Source organism: Panthera pardus, unplaced genomic scaffold (genome assembly GCF_024362965.1).
Source record: "Panthera pardus isolate Hobbes unplaced genomic scaffold, ASM2436296v1 HiC_scaffold_24, whole genome shotgun sequence".
Taxonomy (NCBI): domain Eukaryota; kingdom Metazoa; phylum Chordata; class Mammalia; order Carnivora; family Felidae; genus Panthera; species Panthera pardus.
The window spans coordinates 29,773,448-29,787,718 of NW_026526810.1; the positions used below are offsets into that span (position 1 = coordinate 29,773,448).

Below are 14,271 nucleotides of genomic sequence, written 5' to 3' on the forward strand. Positions count from 1 at the left end.
GCTACCTATTAAGAAAGACTTTAGCCAGGTAACCAGGTAGAGTGAAGGTAGGAAAGGTCACGTAGAACCCTACCGAGTGAGGCACAGGGGAGGATTAGACACACTGATCTTGAGAGAAGACTCAGGGGGAGGTCATAGCCAAGTGAGGGTTGACATATAGGAGGGACAAGGTGGCAGATTTCAAGTCAATCTAAGAAATTACTCCGTAGCAACTACAGCTGTTAAAAAGGGAGTGAGTTTCCTCATGACTGGAAGATCATCTTTAGGATATGGTGGGTGCATGTCCAGCATTAGAAAGGCACCAGATAAACTCGGGCCCCATCCAACAGGAAGGCTTTCTCATTCTAATCCCCCTGTAAGTCTTTTAAGGTTTTTTGTTTACTTCGAGACTATGAATACTGTCTATATCTTATCAGCCTTGGGGATAAAAGAATCTCTTCTCTTCTAAGTTTTGAGGAAACTTAGTTCCAGCGTTCGGTGAAGAATGCCACAACGCTCCAGCCACGTGGCTGCTAATATTTTAGGCTTCAATTCTGCGCTCCAGCAAGAAACAGAATCTGTTGGGCCTTTCTTTAAATCACAGCCTCCCCTCTCGAGAGGCACCTTCCACCTGTGTCACCAAGCCATCCATTCATTCCCAGAGCTTTCCCGAACTGCTGCTCTTCCCAGGTACTCTCCAGCCTTCCTCATTTTCGAACAGTCACAGACAGAGAGACGACTCTGGGGAGCCTCACCTCCAAAGGTCCAGCTCTCAGGGACCAAGATGTTCTGTCGTCCTCTCCCCTGCCTTGCAGGTTGGGGTTGTCCAGTACGGAGAAGACGTGGTGCATGAATTTCACCTCAATGACTACAGGTCTGTAAGAGATGTGGTAGAAGCCGCCAGCCACATTGAGCAGAGAGGAGGAACAGAGACCCGGACAGCATTTGGCATCGAATTTGCTCGGTAAAAAAAAGATCCTAGTCAAATAGAAATAATAAAAATCTACTTAAATCTCAGATAACTGTGCTAGTTACATACTGCTGTATAACAATCCTGTACAAAATCCCCTACCTTGAGACAATAATTTATTAACCCCTCAAATCTCTGGGGGTTGGCTGGGCTCAGCTGGTCAATTCTCTCTTGGCATCTCTCCTGGGGTGGTAGTCTGGTATGTCAGCTGGGGCTGTCGTCATCTGAGGAGCTGACTGGACTGGACTTCCAAAATGGCGCACCCATGTGGCTGGCAGTTGCTCTGGGCTGTTGGCTGGGAGCTCGGTGTGGGCTGGCGACCTGAGCACCCACACGTGGCCATGTGGCTCCGAGAGGGAGTGTCCCAAGAGAGCTTTTCAGCGGGCCCACACACGAACTCTGAGATTGCCTATGACCTAGCCCCCAAAGTCCCGGCTATAACTTCTGTCGTATTCTACTGATAGAGTGAGCCATTAAGGCCAGCCCAGATTCTAGGGGAAGAGCATTTGACTCTGCCCCTTGATGGAGGAATGGAGAGGTTACATCACAGAAGAACGTTTGGGATGGGAGGTATTGTTGCAAACGACTATGGAAAATGGGCTGTGCCGCAGAGACCCTATAAAAAGTTTGTAGGTTCCATGAGGGCAGAATCTTCCTGTGGAGTATCTGTCATCAATGGAGTATGAGGAACACGGGTAAGTCTAACTTCTGAGGTTGTGGAGTAACGAGGCTGCCTCCTTAAAAATCACACCTGAACTCACTCACAATGATAATGAAGGTTACCTCTAGAAGATGCCCTCACAGATGGCTTTGTGCTGGCTCCAGTGAGACTGCCATTATGCAAAACGTTGTGCTCACCCCCACTGAAATCGGTGAGTGATTTTAGAAGCAATTCCCCAAGATCTTTCAAGCTGAGGCCTAAACTCCTAAGGCATATAGATTATAAATGTATACATCTTACACCTATGGACATGAATTCCACTATGGCCATTGAGACCACAGGCTCATTCTCTGGTAGTCCCACCTCACATAGGATTAGCTGATGTGTTTAACAGAATTCCACAGTGTGAGAGCTACTTAGGAGTTAGGAGCTACTTAGGAGATTTCAGGTGGTCAAACAATTACATTTTTTTCCAACCTTACGATTCTTTATAATTAAGTTACGGCTCCACTAATCAACTTCTGTTTGCTGATAAAACTCGCTCAAACTTTTTCCTAAAGGAACTTCCTCTGTGTAAAGATGGCTTTTACCCATCCTCACAAGGAATGGGCCATTTTGCTGTTTTGCTGTCACTGGGATGAGTCCCTGGGGCCCCCATCAGGCCCTTGTGAAATTGCTGGGGCAACAGAGGAAGCCCATGCCCACTGAGCTATTGCTTCCTCAGCGTGAACTAAGTGACTTATACAGGGGTGTAGCCGACCACCCCAGAACAATTACGAGTACGCAATCCGGCAAGTCGTTTGAATCCAGTCGTGACTCATGAGCACCACTGGGCTATGCAGTCTGCACCTCAAATGAGGTTTGAAATATGATCTTCTCAGCCTGCCAAGTCCCAAGTTACAGGGGGTGTGTTTTAAGGGAAAATGCTCTCCTTGCTTATTCACGATGCATTTTTTCTGGGCACCTGAAAAAGTAAAAAGATCCAGGCCATGGACTTGAGGGGTTATCAAAGCTGGTAATCTGTGGCTCCTGGACCAATAGGGAAACTCTGAAAAGCATCAGTCTAACTCAGTAAGGATGAGAGGGTAGGATCCAAGGAAGGATTGCCAAGAGGGGCTGGCATTTGGCTTGTCCCAGGAAGACCCCAGGATTCAATCAGGAGAGGTGAAAAGGAGACATTCCTCCTGACTAAGGGTAGAAGAGGGGGAAACTCAAGGAATCCTTATGTTTAGAGCCTTTTGAGCATGGTGTGAGGTTCGTGTTGGGGCAGGGGGTATTGAAGCCAGATTGTGAGGATGATAATGTCGTAGCTAGAACAACCATGACTGGCCACGGAAGGGTCTTAGGCTTGAGAGTGTTTTCATCAGATATGCACATAAAGGTGAATCTAATAGTCATGTATGGCTTGGGGGCCATGGGGATAATGATGTCATTCCAACTGAGCTCACTCAACACTTTTTATTGAGGGGAGCAAGCAGGAAGAAGGGCTTGGAAGGACAGAAGGACAAAAGGGCCAGATTACGATGGGCTGGTGGGCCATTCTCAGGACCCCAGAGACATGGGAGCCAGTGAAGATTTTGAGCAGAAAGGAGACATGATATGGCCTACTTTTCCATAGATCATTCTGGCTTCCAGGTTCACAGAAACTGTTGTAAGTATAAGTCTCTCACTGTTCTTAAGGAACTTATAATCTGATTTACAAAGGAATAAATCCGAGGATTTTTACTCGGTAGAAAATCACAATTTTAAATCTGATGAATCATGTCAATATTTACCCCATTACAAATGCATACAGATATTCACACAATTCTATATGAAAATATGAACCTAAAATTTTTCTTGACTCCATATATAATAAAACCTGTTTTTCCCCTGCCATACTTTTTTATATGGAGTTTCATGCCTCAGCCTGATCCTTCAATGAGTTTATGGAAACATCTAGAATATCTTTTGATGAACTAGCAGAGTTCTTGCTCCACTGGGTGAGGCTTAAGCTCAAAAGTCGCTGTAGTCATGTCAATTGTGCCTCTGGCCTCCTTCAGTTCATGGCTCATATTAAAATACGAGGTGTTTTTTTTTCCTTTAAATGTTTACTTATTTTTGAGAGAGGGGGGTGGGATGGGCAGAGAGAGAGGAGGACAGAGGATCTGAAGTGGGCTCTGAGCTGACAGCAGGGAGCCCGAGGTGGGGCTCGAACTCACGAACCGTGAGATCATGACCTGAGCCAAAGTCGGATGCTTAACCGACTGAGCCACCCAGGTGCCCCCAAGGGTTTTTTGGTTTTTTTTTTTAAGTCAGTATATCCACAACATCATAGAGCTGAGAGAATGGCAGATGGTCTGTTTCTCTTCACTGGGAGCTTTGAAGATGCTCTGAACTAACTTATTCCAGGTTTTGTGAATTCGTCAACATCTAAACCATGCATGTCAAGCTCATCAGCTTCCGTGTAACAAGAGATTCGTGTGGTACAGAGCTTGAACCTAGCATTGCAGAGCTTAACTCCACAGGTCAGACCCCAGGGGGGTCAACATAGAATCTAAGGGAAGCATCTGGTTTTAGATCCTTATTGGAAAATTCTACCTGCTGGGCCAGATTTTTGGTTCAGACCATGTCTGTCCTACTCAGAACCTCACGATCTAAAGGAGGGTTGTCCACAGAAGCGCCAAGAGCCAGAATGGTTCCACAGCCAGTTTTCATGCTTCTGAAATGGGTTGCTAGCTGTAAGAGCCTCTCTGCAGCATCATGGGTCAGCGTGCCAGGCCCCTTGCCCTTGGCTGGATTGCCCGAGAGGCAGGCCAAGCACCTGCTCCAGGCACAAAACAAAGTAAAAAGCAAGAGAGAGGAATATTTGTCATGGAATTTGATATTTAATCGTTCCCAAAATGGAATCAAAGTAGTCCTCGTGGGGAAAAGCAGAACTTTGTCGGATGTCATTATGTGTATTTTATGGATTAGTGTTGTTTGGGTGTTGAATTACTCTGGCCTGTCACCTTTTCAGTATGTAGGGAAGTGGTTCTCAAACCCGGTATTCATTCTTTTGAAAAATACTGATGGGGCACCGGGGCGGCTCAGTTGGTTAAGCATCTGACTTCAGCTCAGGTCATGATCTTGTGCTTTGAGGGTTCAAGTCCTGTGTCAGGCTCTTTGCTGACAGCTCAGAGCCTGGAGCCTGCTTCGGATTCTGTGTCTCCCTCTCTTTCTGTCCCTCCTGTGTTCAATCACTCTCTCTCTCTCTCTCTCTCTCTCTCAAAAAATGAATAAAAACATTTTTAAAAATTTTTAATGAAAAAATGGCCTGATTTCCAGGCAATGCCCCAGAGATGCTGATTACATGCCCAGGTGGGGCCTAGCCATTGGCATTTTTTTTTAACTCCCCCCGGTGATTCTAACATACAGCAGGGTTTTTGAGCCACTAACTTAGGGTGTCTAAAGGTCTCCATCTGACCTTGAACTTTCCTCCCAAACCCACCCGCTCCCTCTGCTTGCCCAAAACAGCATGGTCAGGACCCTAAAGAGGCTCTTTAAAGTTACTTTTTAAAGACAAGCAGATACATGACCTATCTGAGTAGCTGGCAAATGAGTAGTGTGGGCACCTCAACCCAGCTTCTTCTTTGGTTTGAGATCCCAACCCTATTGGGTTGCTCCCCCGGGGAGGTGAGGGGGCTCGTCTCCACATCTGCGGCAGCCCCTCTGGAGGATCGCTGGGAGCTGCCGCATCCCTACATCTCTCTTGTGACCCTCCCCCTGTGCTCTGTTTTCAGCTCAGAGGCTTTCCAGAAAGGCGGAAGGAAAGGGGCCAAGAAGGTGATGATTGTCATCACAGATGGGGAGTCCCATGACAGCCCAGACCTGGAGAAGGTGATCCAGCAAAGCGAGAGAGACAACGTGACCAGATACGCTGTGGCCGTGAGTCCTGCCCCACCTGTCCCACCCTCCGCCCCTAGAGGCTTTACCATCAGACCCCTGAGGACTCCCAGGGGCATTTTCTGGGTAGAGAGCAAGCTGCCCAGGCCCCCGGACGGGCCTCTTCTTGTTTCATCCTCTCCTAAAGAGCACCTTGGGAATTTTCTTTCAGCACTGTCGAGGGCTATCTGCAACGGTTGGGGACAGGCTGGGGGTTGGGGGAGAGTTCCTCCATTGCCAAAACCTTCAAAACACAAGAAAACACCCCCAAGCCACCCAGCCCCCAGAACCCTATCTTAGAACAGGGGCCTTATCTGCCCCCTACAAAACAGCCTGTTTCAAAATGCAGGTGAGCCCCTGAGTTCTGCCCATGGCAACCAAAAAGGGCTCCAGCCACGCGGGGTCAGGGGCCGCGGGGCTGTGGGGAGGTCTGTGCCAAGTCCTGGTTTGTCGCCCTGCCCCCGTTCCCTGGCAGGTCCTGGGCTACTACAACCGCAGGGGGATCAATCCAGAAGCTTTTCTAAATGAGATCAAATACATCGCCAGTGACCCCGATGACAAGCACTTCTTCAACGTTACTGACGAGGCGGCCCTGAAGGACATTGTTGATGCCCTGGGGGACAGGATCTTCAGCTTGGAAGGTGAGGGGTACATACCAAGAGGGGTCTACGCTCCTGGGCTCACACCAGGTGAACCCCATAGAGCAAGATCCAGGCCCACAACACAGAAAGCTTTAGCAGGAGTTATCCCTTCATGATAGGGCCCTGGTATTCTGTGCTGGACCTCACAGACAGCCCTGGACGGTGGCTTTGCTGACATTCTCCTTTTACCACCGAGGAACTGGAAGCTCATAAGACCTAAGTGACTTGCCAAAGCTTCCACAGCTTTGGGAAGAGATGGGCTTTGAACTAGAGTTGCCATATTTAGCAAATATAAAATACGATGTTTGTGGCAGACCTATACTAGGAAATTATCTGCTGATTGTCTGAAATTCAAGTTTATTTATTCATTCTTTAACTTTTTAATGTTTATTGATTTTTGAGAGGGAGAGAGAGAGAGACAGTGTGAGGAGGGGAGGGGCAGAGAGCGAGGGACAAAGGATCTGAAGCGGGCTCTGCGCCGAGCTTGATGTGGGGCTCAAACTCATGAACCGTGAGATCACAACCTGAGCCGAAGTCAGACGCTCAACCGGCTGGGCCACCCAGACACCCCTCTCCTTACTGTTTAAACTTTGGTTTCGATGGCACGGATCTCCTCTGAGCCATGTGTTGCTATAGCCGTTCCTCCCAACACGGGGCTGGGCCACATGGGGGGATGGTAAACAGAGATAAAAAGCAGTGTGCACAAGCCCGAGCAGTCTGCAGCACTTTGGAAAAGATGAGCTACAGACACACGAGGAGACAAAAGCAGCCCTCATCCACAAGGATAAAGGAATAGAAACTTTGAACCTGAGTTTCAACACTCCCACCAGAACTTAAAATACTCAGCTGAGTGTATTTCTCCCAGAAATGGTTGCCTTTGGGTGTTGAGAAGATCGGTGCCGGTGACATGTTCCTGGAGGCCCTCTATGGGGAGGGGCTTTCAGCACACATGGGTTACTTGTGCAAATCTGGGGTGGTGACAGGTCCCCCTCCCGAGGGTTCGATTCAATGTTTGGGAATCATCCAGAGGCATCTGGAACCAAATCTGGTGAATAATAGGAATGAGAGAAGTGAGGAAAGAAATGGAATTTCCATTTCTTGCCAACGATGGAGATTGTTTCTTTCCATGTGCTTTACTTGCTCTTTCCCCTATATTGACATTATGGCATACATGCTCTGTCATATAACTCGTCCCAAACCCTTTGCAGCAGTGACTAGGCTACTGATAGTGAAGCCACGGCCACCTGGAAGGTGCCCTCCCTGTGTGGGCTGCCTCAGGGCCCCCTCCTCCCTCCCCGGAGGTGCCCCAGGACACAGGTGCCATGGATGGGGCTGCAGGTGGGTGGCGCTAAGCAATTGGGCGTGCAGCTGAGGTCTTTCTGTCCCTCTGTTTTAGGCACCAACAAGAACGAGACGTCCTTCGGGCTGGAGATGTCCCAGACCGGCTTTTCTTCTCACGTGGTGGAGGTAGGTCGGGGTTGGAGCCGCCCTCCCACATACTTTCCGGCTCTCTAGGTGGCCACGCCGCCTTTCCTGGGCTGTCCCTCACCCACCCCCCACTTTGTTTCTCCGGGTCTCTCTGCCTCTGTCTTCTGTGGCTGCAAGGGGGAAGTCGAGGCCTTCAACTTACAAGCCCTTTTCAGCAGGGAGTGAGCTACAAATAACGAACCACCTGCATAGGGAGCCGATGGGGGCATTTCCTCCAGGTCCGAAGGTCCCCTGCAGCCCACAGAGCCTTGTGCAAAAATTGGGTCAACGCGGCAGAGGCTGTTGGCCTGCGCCAATAACGCCCTTGCCCAAGGCAGCCTGTGCGTGCAGGGGCATGGCCCTGAGCTGGTGTGGGGAGGGGGTCCAGATGGACCAGCTGTGCTCCCGGTGCAGACTCGGTCTCAGATGGCAGAGGATCCAGATGGCCACATGGCATCACAAGCAGCATGTCGCGTCAGAAGCTCTACGTTGGCGGCCCAGAGCACCGGACCGTCACTCGCCCTCGACATGCCTCGCCTGGTTCCGATTGACAAGATGGGGCGGAAACCTCACGGGATTCCCAGGGCGGGGCAGAGAGCCGGTATCTGCGAAAATGTGTCGTCAACAGTGGAGCCCTGCCTGGGAGCACTGCGTGCTGGGAGGACCACCTGGCAGGAGTCCATGTCAGTGGGCATGCTTGGAGCAGAGAGGTTCCTAGGTGTTCTGCCCCAGGCTGGCACCGTGGGAGTGTATGTATGCCTCCAAACCTGCCAGAAACGACCTGCCTACTTCCGCATCACTTCCGTTATCTCACTGAACACCCCCCCCACCAACAACACTGTGAGGTGAATAGGGCAGGATTCCTTGTTCCCAGTCTCCAGACAATTAAACTGAGTCACACAAAGTCTAAGTGACCTGCTCCAGTGACCTAAGTAGGAAAATACGAATCTCACGCTCTTCCTCCCCACGCCAAGCAGCTGCTCCCCAAGAGCGAGTGGAATCTCAGGGGGTCTGAGTCAGAAACCCCAAATCGGAGGCGGAGGGGGACATGTGAACAGGCAGCAGGACGGAAACCTGACTCACACGCCACTGTTCCTGAACTGCATCTGGACAGACTCGTGCCCACCCGGGCACAGCAAGCTACAAATGGAGCCGCCTATGATTATAACAGTGCGTTGTATATGCACGGCACTTTAAACTTCTCCAGGAAATTCCTATGCCCCATTTCAGGCTCAGCACAGCCCTGCCAGGTCGACAGGCAGGAATAGTTGTCCTGTTTTTGTTTTTTTTAATGTTTACTTATTTTTGAGAAAGAGAGACAGAGTACAAGCGGGAGAGGGGCAGAGAGAGAGGGAGACACAGAATCTGAAGAAGAATCCAGGCTCTGAGCTGTCAGCACAGAGCCCGATGCGGGGCTTGAGCCCACGAACCATGAAATCATGCCCTGAGTCGAAGTCAGACGCCCATCCAACTGAGCCGCCCAGGCGCCCCACAGATGGTCAGGTCTGCAAATCTTTTCTGTGCCTTCTCTGTGCTGGGCCCTGCGCTGGGTCCTGGAAGGTGCAGGCTCCTCTTCTAACGCTGTGGTCCGTGCGTGCCTAGGAATCGGGGAACTCGAAGAGAAGGGGAGGTTACACTGAGGTTCAGGTGTTCAGGAATACTTGAGATGAACCCTAAAAAGGACCCAAGCATCTCAGTATGTCGAGCAGGAGGAGTCCTTGAAGGATCCATGGATAGACACCCCCCCCAAGCCCCCCACCCCCCGCCACCCGCTGCACAGAGGAGACCAAGAGCTCAGAGCCCTGGCCTGTTGTTTAGGTCAAGGTCATGCACTGCCCTGTGTAGATTCTTCCACGTGTCCAACTCATTTTCGTTCCTCTGGTTGGAGAGACCGGAGTGCCTCTCCCCATCCTTATCACCGCCCCAGCTCTTCTAACGCCCCTGAGTCTGGTTTTCAAGTGACAGGCATCTGGAAGTTTCTATCTGATACGACTCTTAAAGAGAAGACGATTAAGTCTGAATCTGAGACTCTTTAATACCTAAAAAGAAAAAACCAATCCTTCCAAATCCAAAAGAATGGAACAACGATGGCGGGCTGTCTGGTGGTGTGACCGGCCACTGGGTTTGCTATTTTAGGGCACATAGGGTTCTCAGTGCTGATGCTGACCACTGAGGCCACCATAATTGGCCACAGCCGTCCTGTCCCTGGGAGTCCAGCTCCACAGCTCTCGGGGCTGGTCAGCCCTCTCCGGAGATGGGAAGCAGTGGTCCAGCCTTTCAGCTTTGCCCAGAGCAGGTCTCAAGCCCGAGTGAGTCCAAGTCCTGGGCGAGCTCTCAGCCTCCATCCCCTCCAAAAGTGTTCCACAGACGGCCTCAGACAGCCACTTCCTGTAAATATGAGAAGAAGCCTTCAGCTTCCCTGGGCCTGTTTAGTTATGTCAGAAGGAAAGGTCTCTAGTCCTGGAGGAAGTACCTCATAGAATGTTCTCAAATAGCAAAGGGGCCGGTGGCTCATCACCTGGGCTGCTGTTGCCTGTCTAGCAAGGAAACCAGCCTTCAAAAGGGTAAGAACAGCAGTCTTTAAAAAGAGTAAGAACAGCAAGAGGAAGGGGAGACTAGTGCCAGGGTAGAGAGGAGACCCCAAAACATCACCTGGTCACCCAAAGAGCCCAAGGCCCCAGACCACAGGAATGGCATCCCAGGCTGAAGGTCAGAGCCATGGGGAAACCCAGGGACCTAAGTCAACCCAGGAAACTCTAGTCTTGATTTGCCAAAAAGGGGAAAGAAGACATTCTGGAAATGACCACCAGGAAGGCCAGCTATGGATCTCCAGTCAAATTCCAAAACAGATTTTGAAGCCAGTGGTTCCATTAGTATTTGGAAATGAATGCAAAGATCACTAACAGCTGGAGTGGCTTCTATTAGTCCTGGCTGCGTGCTGAGGTGGTGAACTCCCTGTTGAGCTGGGTAATCAAGAAGAAGCTGCAGGAGTCTGCCAGAAAGCTTCCAAAAGGGATCCGTACCTCCCAAGGGGGCATAGTCTCTGAGTCTGTAATCCGCACAAGCCAAGATGGAAAGTGTGCAGGAAAGGAAGGGGACAATAAGTTATGGATGCCCCCTAGTGGTGGATGGAGCTAGGGTGCTGCTCCCACCCAGGGGCTCTGCAGAGGAATTTCACATGGAACTCTTACCTCTCCCCAACCCCAAAAGTTTACAGAAGGAAGCAGTTTTATTAGGGTGGATCTTGTCTACACAAATACTTTGGTGACTCAACTGAGATGGGAAGAGACTGTTTCCCTTGAACCTACACGTGATGATCCAGCAAGACCAGCCCTCAGTTATGTCTGACACAGGTCAAGGGTGGGGAGACTCCTACCTCCCAGGCCAGCAGCCCCAGCCACCCCAGCCACCCCAGCCACCCTCCAGCCTCTTCAGCCTGTGCCCTTCCCGCAGCCTCTGCTAGAGCTGTGGGCTGGATAGCCAAGGTCATTGGCTGTTACCTAAGCTGCTTAGCTGTGAAAGCCTTCGGGCTGTAATCTTTCCTAAGAGGTTTACATTTGATTTTTTAAGTTTATGTATTTATCTTGAGAGGGACAGAGAGCTCAACCCAGGGAGGGGCAGAGAGAGAGGGAGAGAGAGAATCCCAAGCAGACTCCACAGCGTTGAGCCTGAAGCAGGGCTCTAACTCATGAAGCCAAAATCAGGAGTTGGCCGCTTAACTGACCGAGCCACTACAAAAACATTTGAACTAGTTTTGCACATTTGATTCAATCAAAAATGAAAGAAACTGGGGTGCCTTGTGCAGTTCAGTCGGTTAAGCATCTGACTTTTGATCTCGGCTCAGGTCATGATCTCATGGTTCATGAGTTCAAGCCCCCCCACCCCTCAGGCTCCACACTGACAGTGCTGAGCCTGCTTAGGATTCTCTCTCTCCTTCCCGCTATGCCCCTCCCCTATTTGCTCTCATTCTCTCTCTCTCTTTCTCTGTCTCTCTCTCTCTCAAAATAAATAAATAAACTTAAAAAAAAAATGAAAGAAACTGATCCATATGGTAACGTGAGGGGTTGGTACCTAGAGGCTGTGAACCTTTCCTACACCCCCATAACCTTAAACCGTGGACCCCTCCATGTGCTAGCTAGGGCAGGCAGTCAGGGCTGTCCGCGGGCTCCACCCCATGAGGCCTGGACGCGGTAGCCAGGGTCTGCCGGCATGCTGTTCCAGATCGTTCCCAAGTGACTCCTGGTGGCGGGAATCATTTCCAGGTCATTGGGGTCTCCTCCTAAGCCCAGCTCCGTGTCTCAGGCTGCACCCTGGTGCCAGGCACCCCACTCCTGAGCCTTGTTCCGGGGACCTCTGAGCAGAGACAACCAACCCGCCGATCGGGAACAAGCCATCAAGTACAGGGTGGCCCTTGCTCCCCACACCACCTCCTTGCCACCCTGCCTACCAGCTTCCGGCACAGTGAAGGGCTTCTCTCCACAGAAAGACTGAAGGCCCGTTTCTGGGTGTTTCCTGCCCAACCCCATCTAAACCTCCTGGCACTCACTGTTCCTCAGGCTCCACTTTAGGCTTGTTAAAAATGCATCGCCTATGACAGAATCTGAGCAATTAGTGAAAAGTATAACCCGTCCTCTTCACGACGTATTTGCCTTAGGAGGGGCTCTTGGCCCTTCTAGAGTCACTCTGATGGTGGACATGCAGGCACGAGGGAGCTATGGAGGAGCCTGGGGAGGAGGACGGGACTCAGTGCACAGGACCACCTATCCAAAGCCAAGAATTGTTGGCATCTGGCATTCTCATTCCATTACTGCTGGGCAAGAAGAAAGCACTGCCTGGATGTGTGTCCTCAGACAAACCATTTAACCTCTCTGAACCTCAGTCTTTGAGCAGATGTCTGAAAAACCCTGGCGGAATCGAGTCTTGAGGCTTGGAACTAGAAGTGTACATTTTGAGACTTACGATCAAGTAAGGGTTTCTTAAAGTCCTGTCCTAACTCCACCTACCTCCTCAGTCACCCCCCCCCCCGCCACTTCCTGCGGGGCCCCCCAAATAGGCTGCCCTTGCCTCCACTAGGCTGCCTCCCCTCAGGCTGCTGTAATGACTCCTCTGCAGCACCAACTTGACCATGAGATGTGATTCTTTGACTCCTGCGTCCCCGATGCTTTATGGATGAATAAAAGAACGAAAGGAGCTACTATATACCAAGTCCTTTGCTGACTGCCAAGCTCTGTGCTAAGAATTAAAAATGTTAATTCTCCCAACAAAACAATTTACAGCTGAGGCTGAGAGAGAGAGAGAGAGAGAGAAGGGAGAGAGGGAGGGAGGGGGGAGAAAAAAAGGAAGAGAGAGAGAAGCTTGCCCAAGGTCACACAGCTAGAAGCTTTGGAGCTAGAACTGGAACTCAGCAATGTCTGACTCCAGACTTCATGCTCTAACCACTGGGCCAGGGATTCTCAGCCTCAGCCCAACTGCCAACTTGGGCTGGATAATTCTTCGCTGCAGGGCCGTCCTGTGTATTGTAGGCAGCGGCCCTGACCCTACCCACCAGCTGCCGCACCAACCCCAACACCACCCCCAGCTATGACAACCCAAACTGTCTCCGGGCATTGCCAAATATTTCCTGGGGGCTAAACTGCCCCCCGTTTGGGAGCCACTGCCCTAAACGATGCTGTTTCTAGTGTTAGGGATGTGACCCAACCCTGGGGACACGGAGCGGCTGGGGACACAGTTTGGAGGGACATGGTCACACGTACCAGGAACATTCAGCTCAGCTAGGGAGGCAAGACTGCTGCAGGGGCCAGGTCAGAAGGCAGCTAATTGATGAGCTAGCAGAATCGGACGGCAGGTGCTATGCTAGAGTGAATACGGGTACAGGTTGTCTATAGGAAGGGCACGGACTTGGCCTTGGACCTGCTGAGGGCCACCATGCCTGCATCCTCACATCTGCACAGGGCACTAGAAAAGTCCGCTTGTGCCAAGGGTCCATGTGCAAGGCCACCCAGGCACACCCTGGCAGTATCTGGTGGGAGCTCACGTGGCCCCACGGGAAAGGAAGCCATAAATCAGGGAGCCGGTGCCAGGCCTGGAGCGTGGGATGAGGCTCTTCCCTGGAATGCCCTGGTATTTGTTTTCCAGCTGGGCCTACATGCTTGGCTTCCTCTGTCAAGGCTTTGGCCCTTTTTGGGACCCTGCCCTTCCAGATTTTTTCCAAATTCGAAATGCCTAGGCTCCCCGAGCTGGGGAAAGACCGTGCCATACTGAGGTTTGCTCCTCCTGCCCTCCCAGCCTGCCCTCTCCCCGCCTTCCTCAGCGAGGCTCTCCCTGGTAACAGAGCCCTCTCAAGAAAGGACCGCCCCCTGGGAGCACAGGCCTACGGGCACTGCCAGGGTGAAACAGCATAAGGCGAGAGCCTGTGAGCACTCAGCCGGCCCAGTGCTGCCAAATCCGGAAGTCCAGTGGAATCCCCAAGCCCCACATACATACGGGGGTCCTCCCCAGAGGAATCCCAGTCCTCCTCAGTACATCATGGAGACTTCCAGTCACCTGCAAGGCCAAAAATTCATCTTCAGAGCCCTCTCCCTGAAGGAAGAAGCCTGGTCCTGCAGAAGCAAACTTGAATTCAAGCCGGAAGAGAGAGGGAGGAGAGAGAC

General features: G+C 51.2%; 1 protein-coding gene across 2 annotated transcripts in view; it reads left to right on the forward strand.

The window, feature by feature from the left end:
• Positions 1 to 14,271, forward strand: part of ITGA11 (integrin subunit alpha 11) — a 123,819-nt gene that overhangs the window by 72,732 nt on the left and 36,816 nt on the right. For both annotated transcript variants that reach the window (XM_053888919.1, XM_053888920.1), the window contains 4 exons: positions 795 to 943; positions 5,372 to 5,516; positions 5,989 to 6,154; positions 7,551 to 7,621. In XM_053888919.1, coding sequence (XP_053744894.1) covers positions 795 to 943; positions 5,372 to 5,516; positions 5,989 to 6,154; positions 7,551 to 7,621 — 531 coding nt within the window. The remainder of the gene's footprint in view (positions 1 to 794; positions 944 to 5,371; positions 5,517 to 5,988; positions 6,155 to 7,550; positions 7,622 to 14,271) is intronic.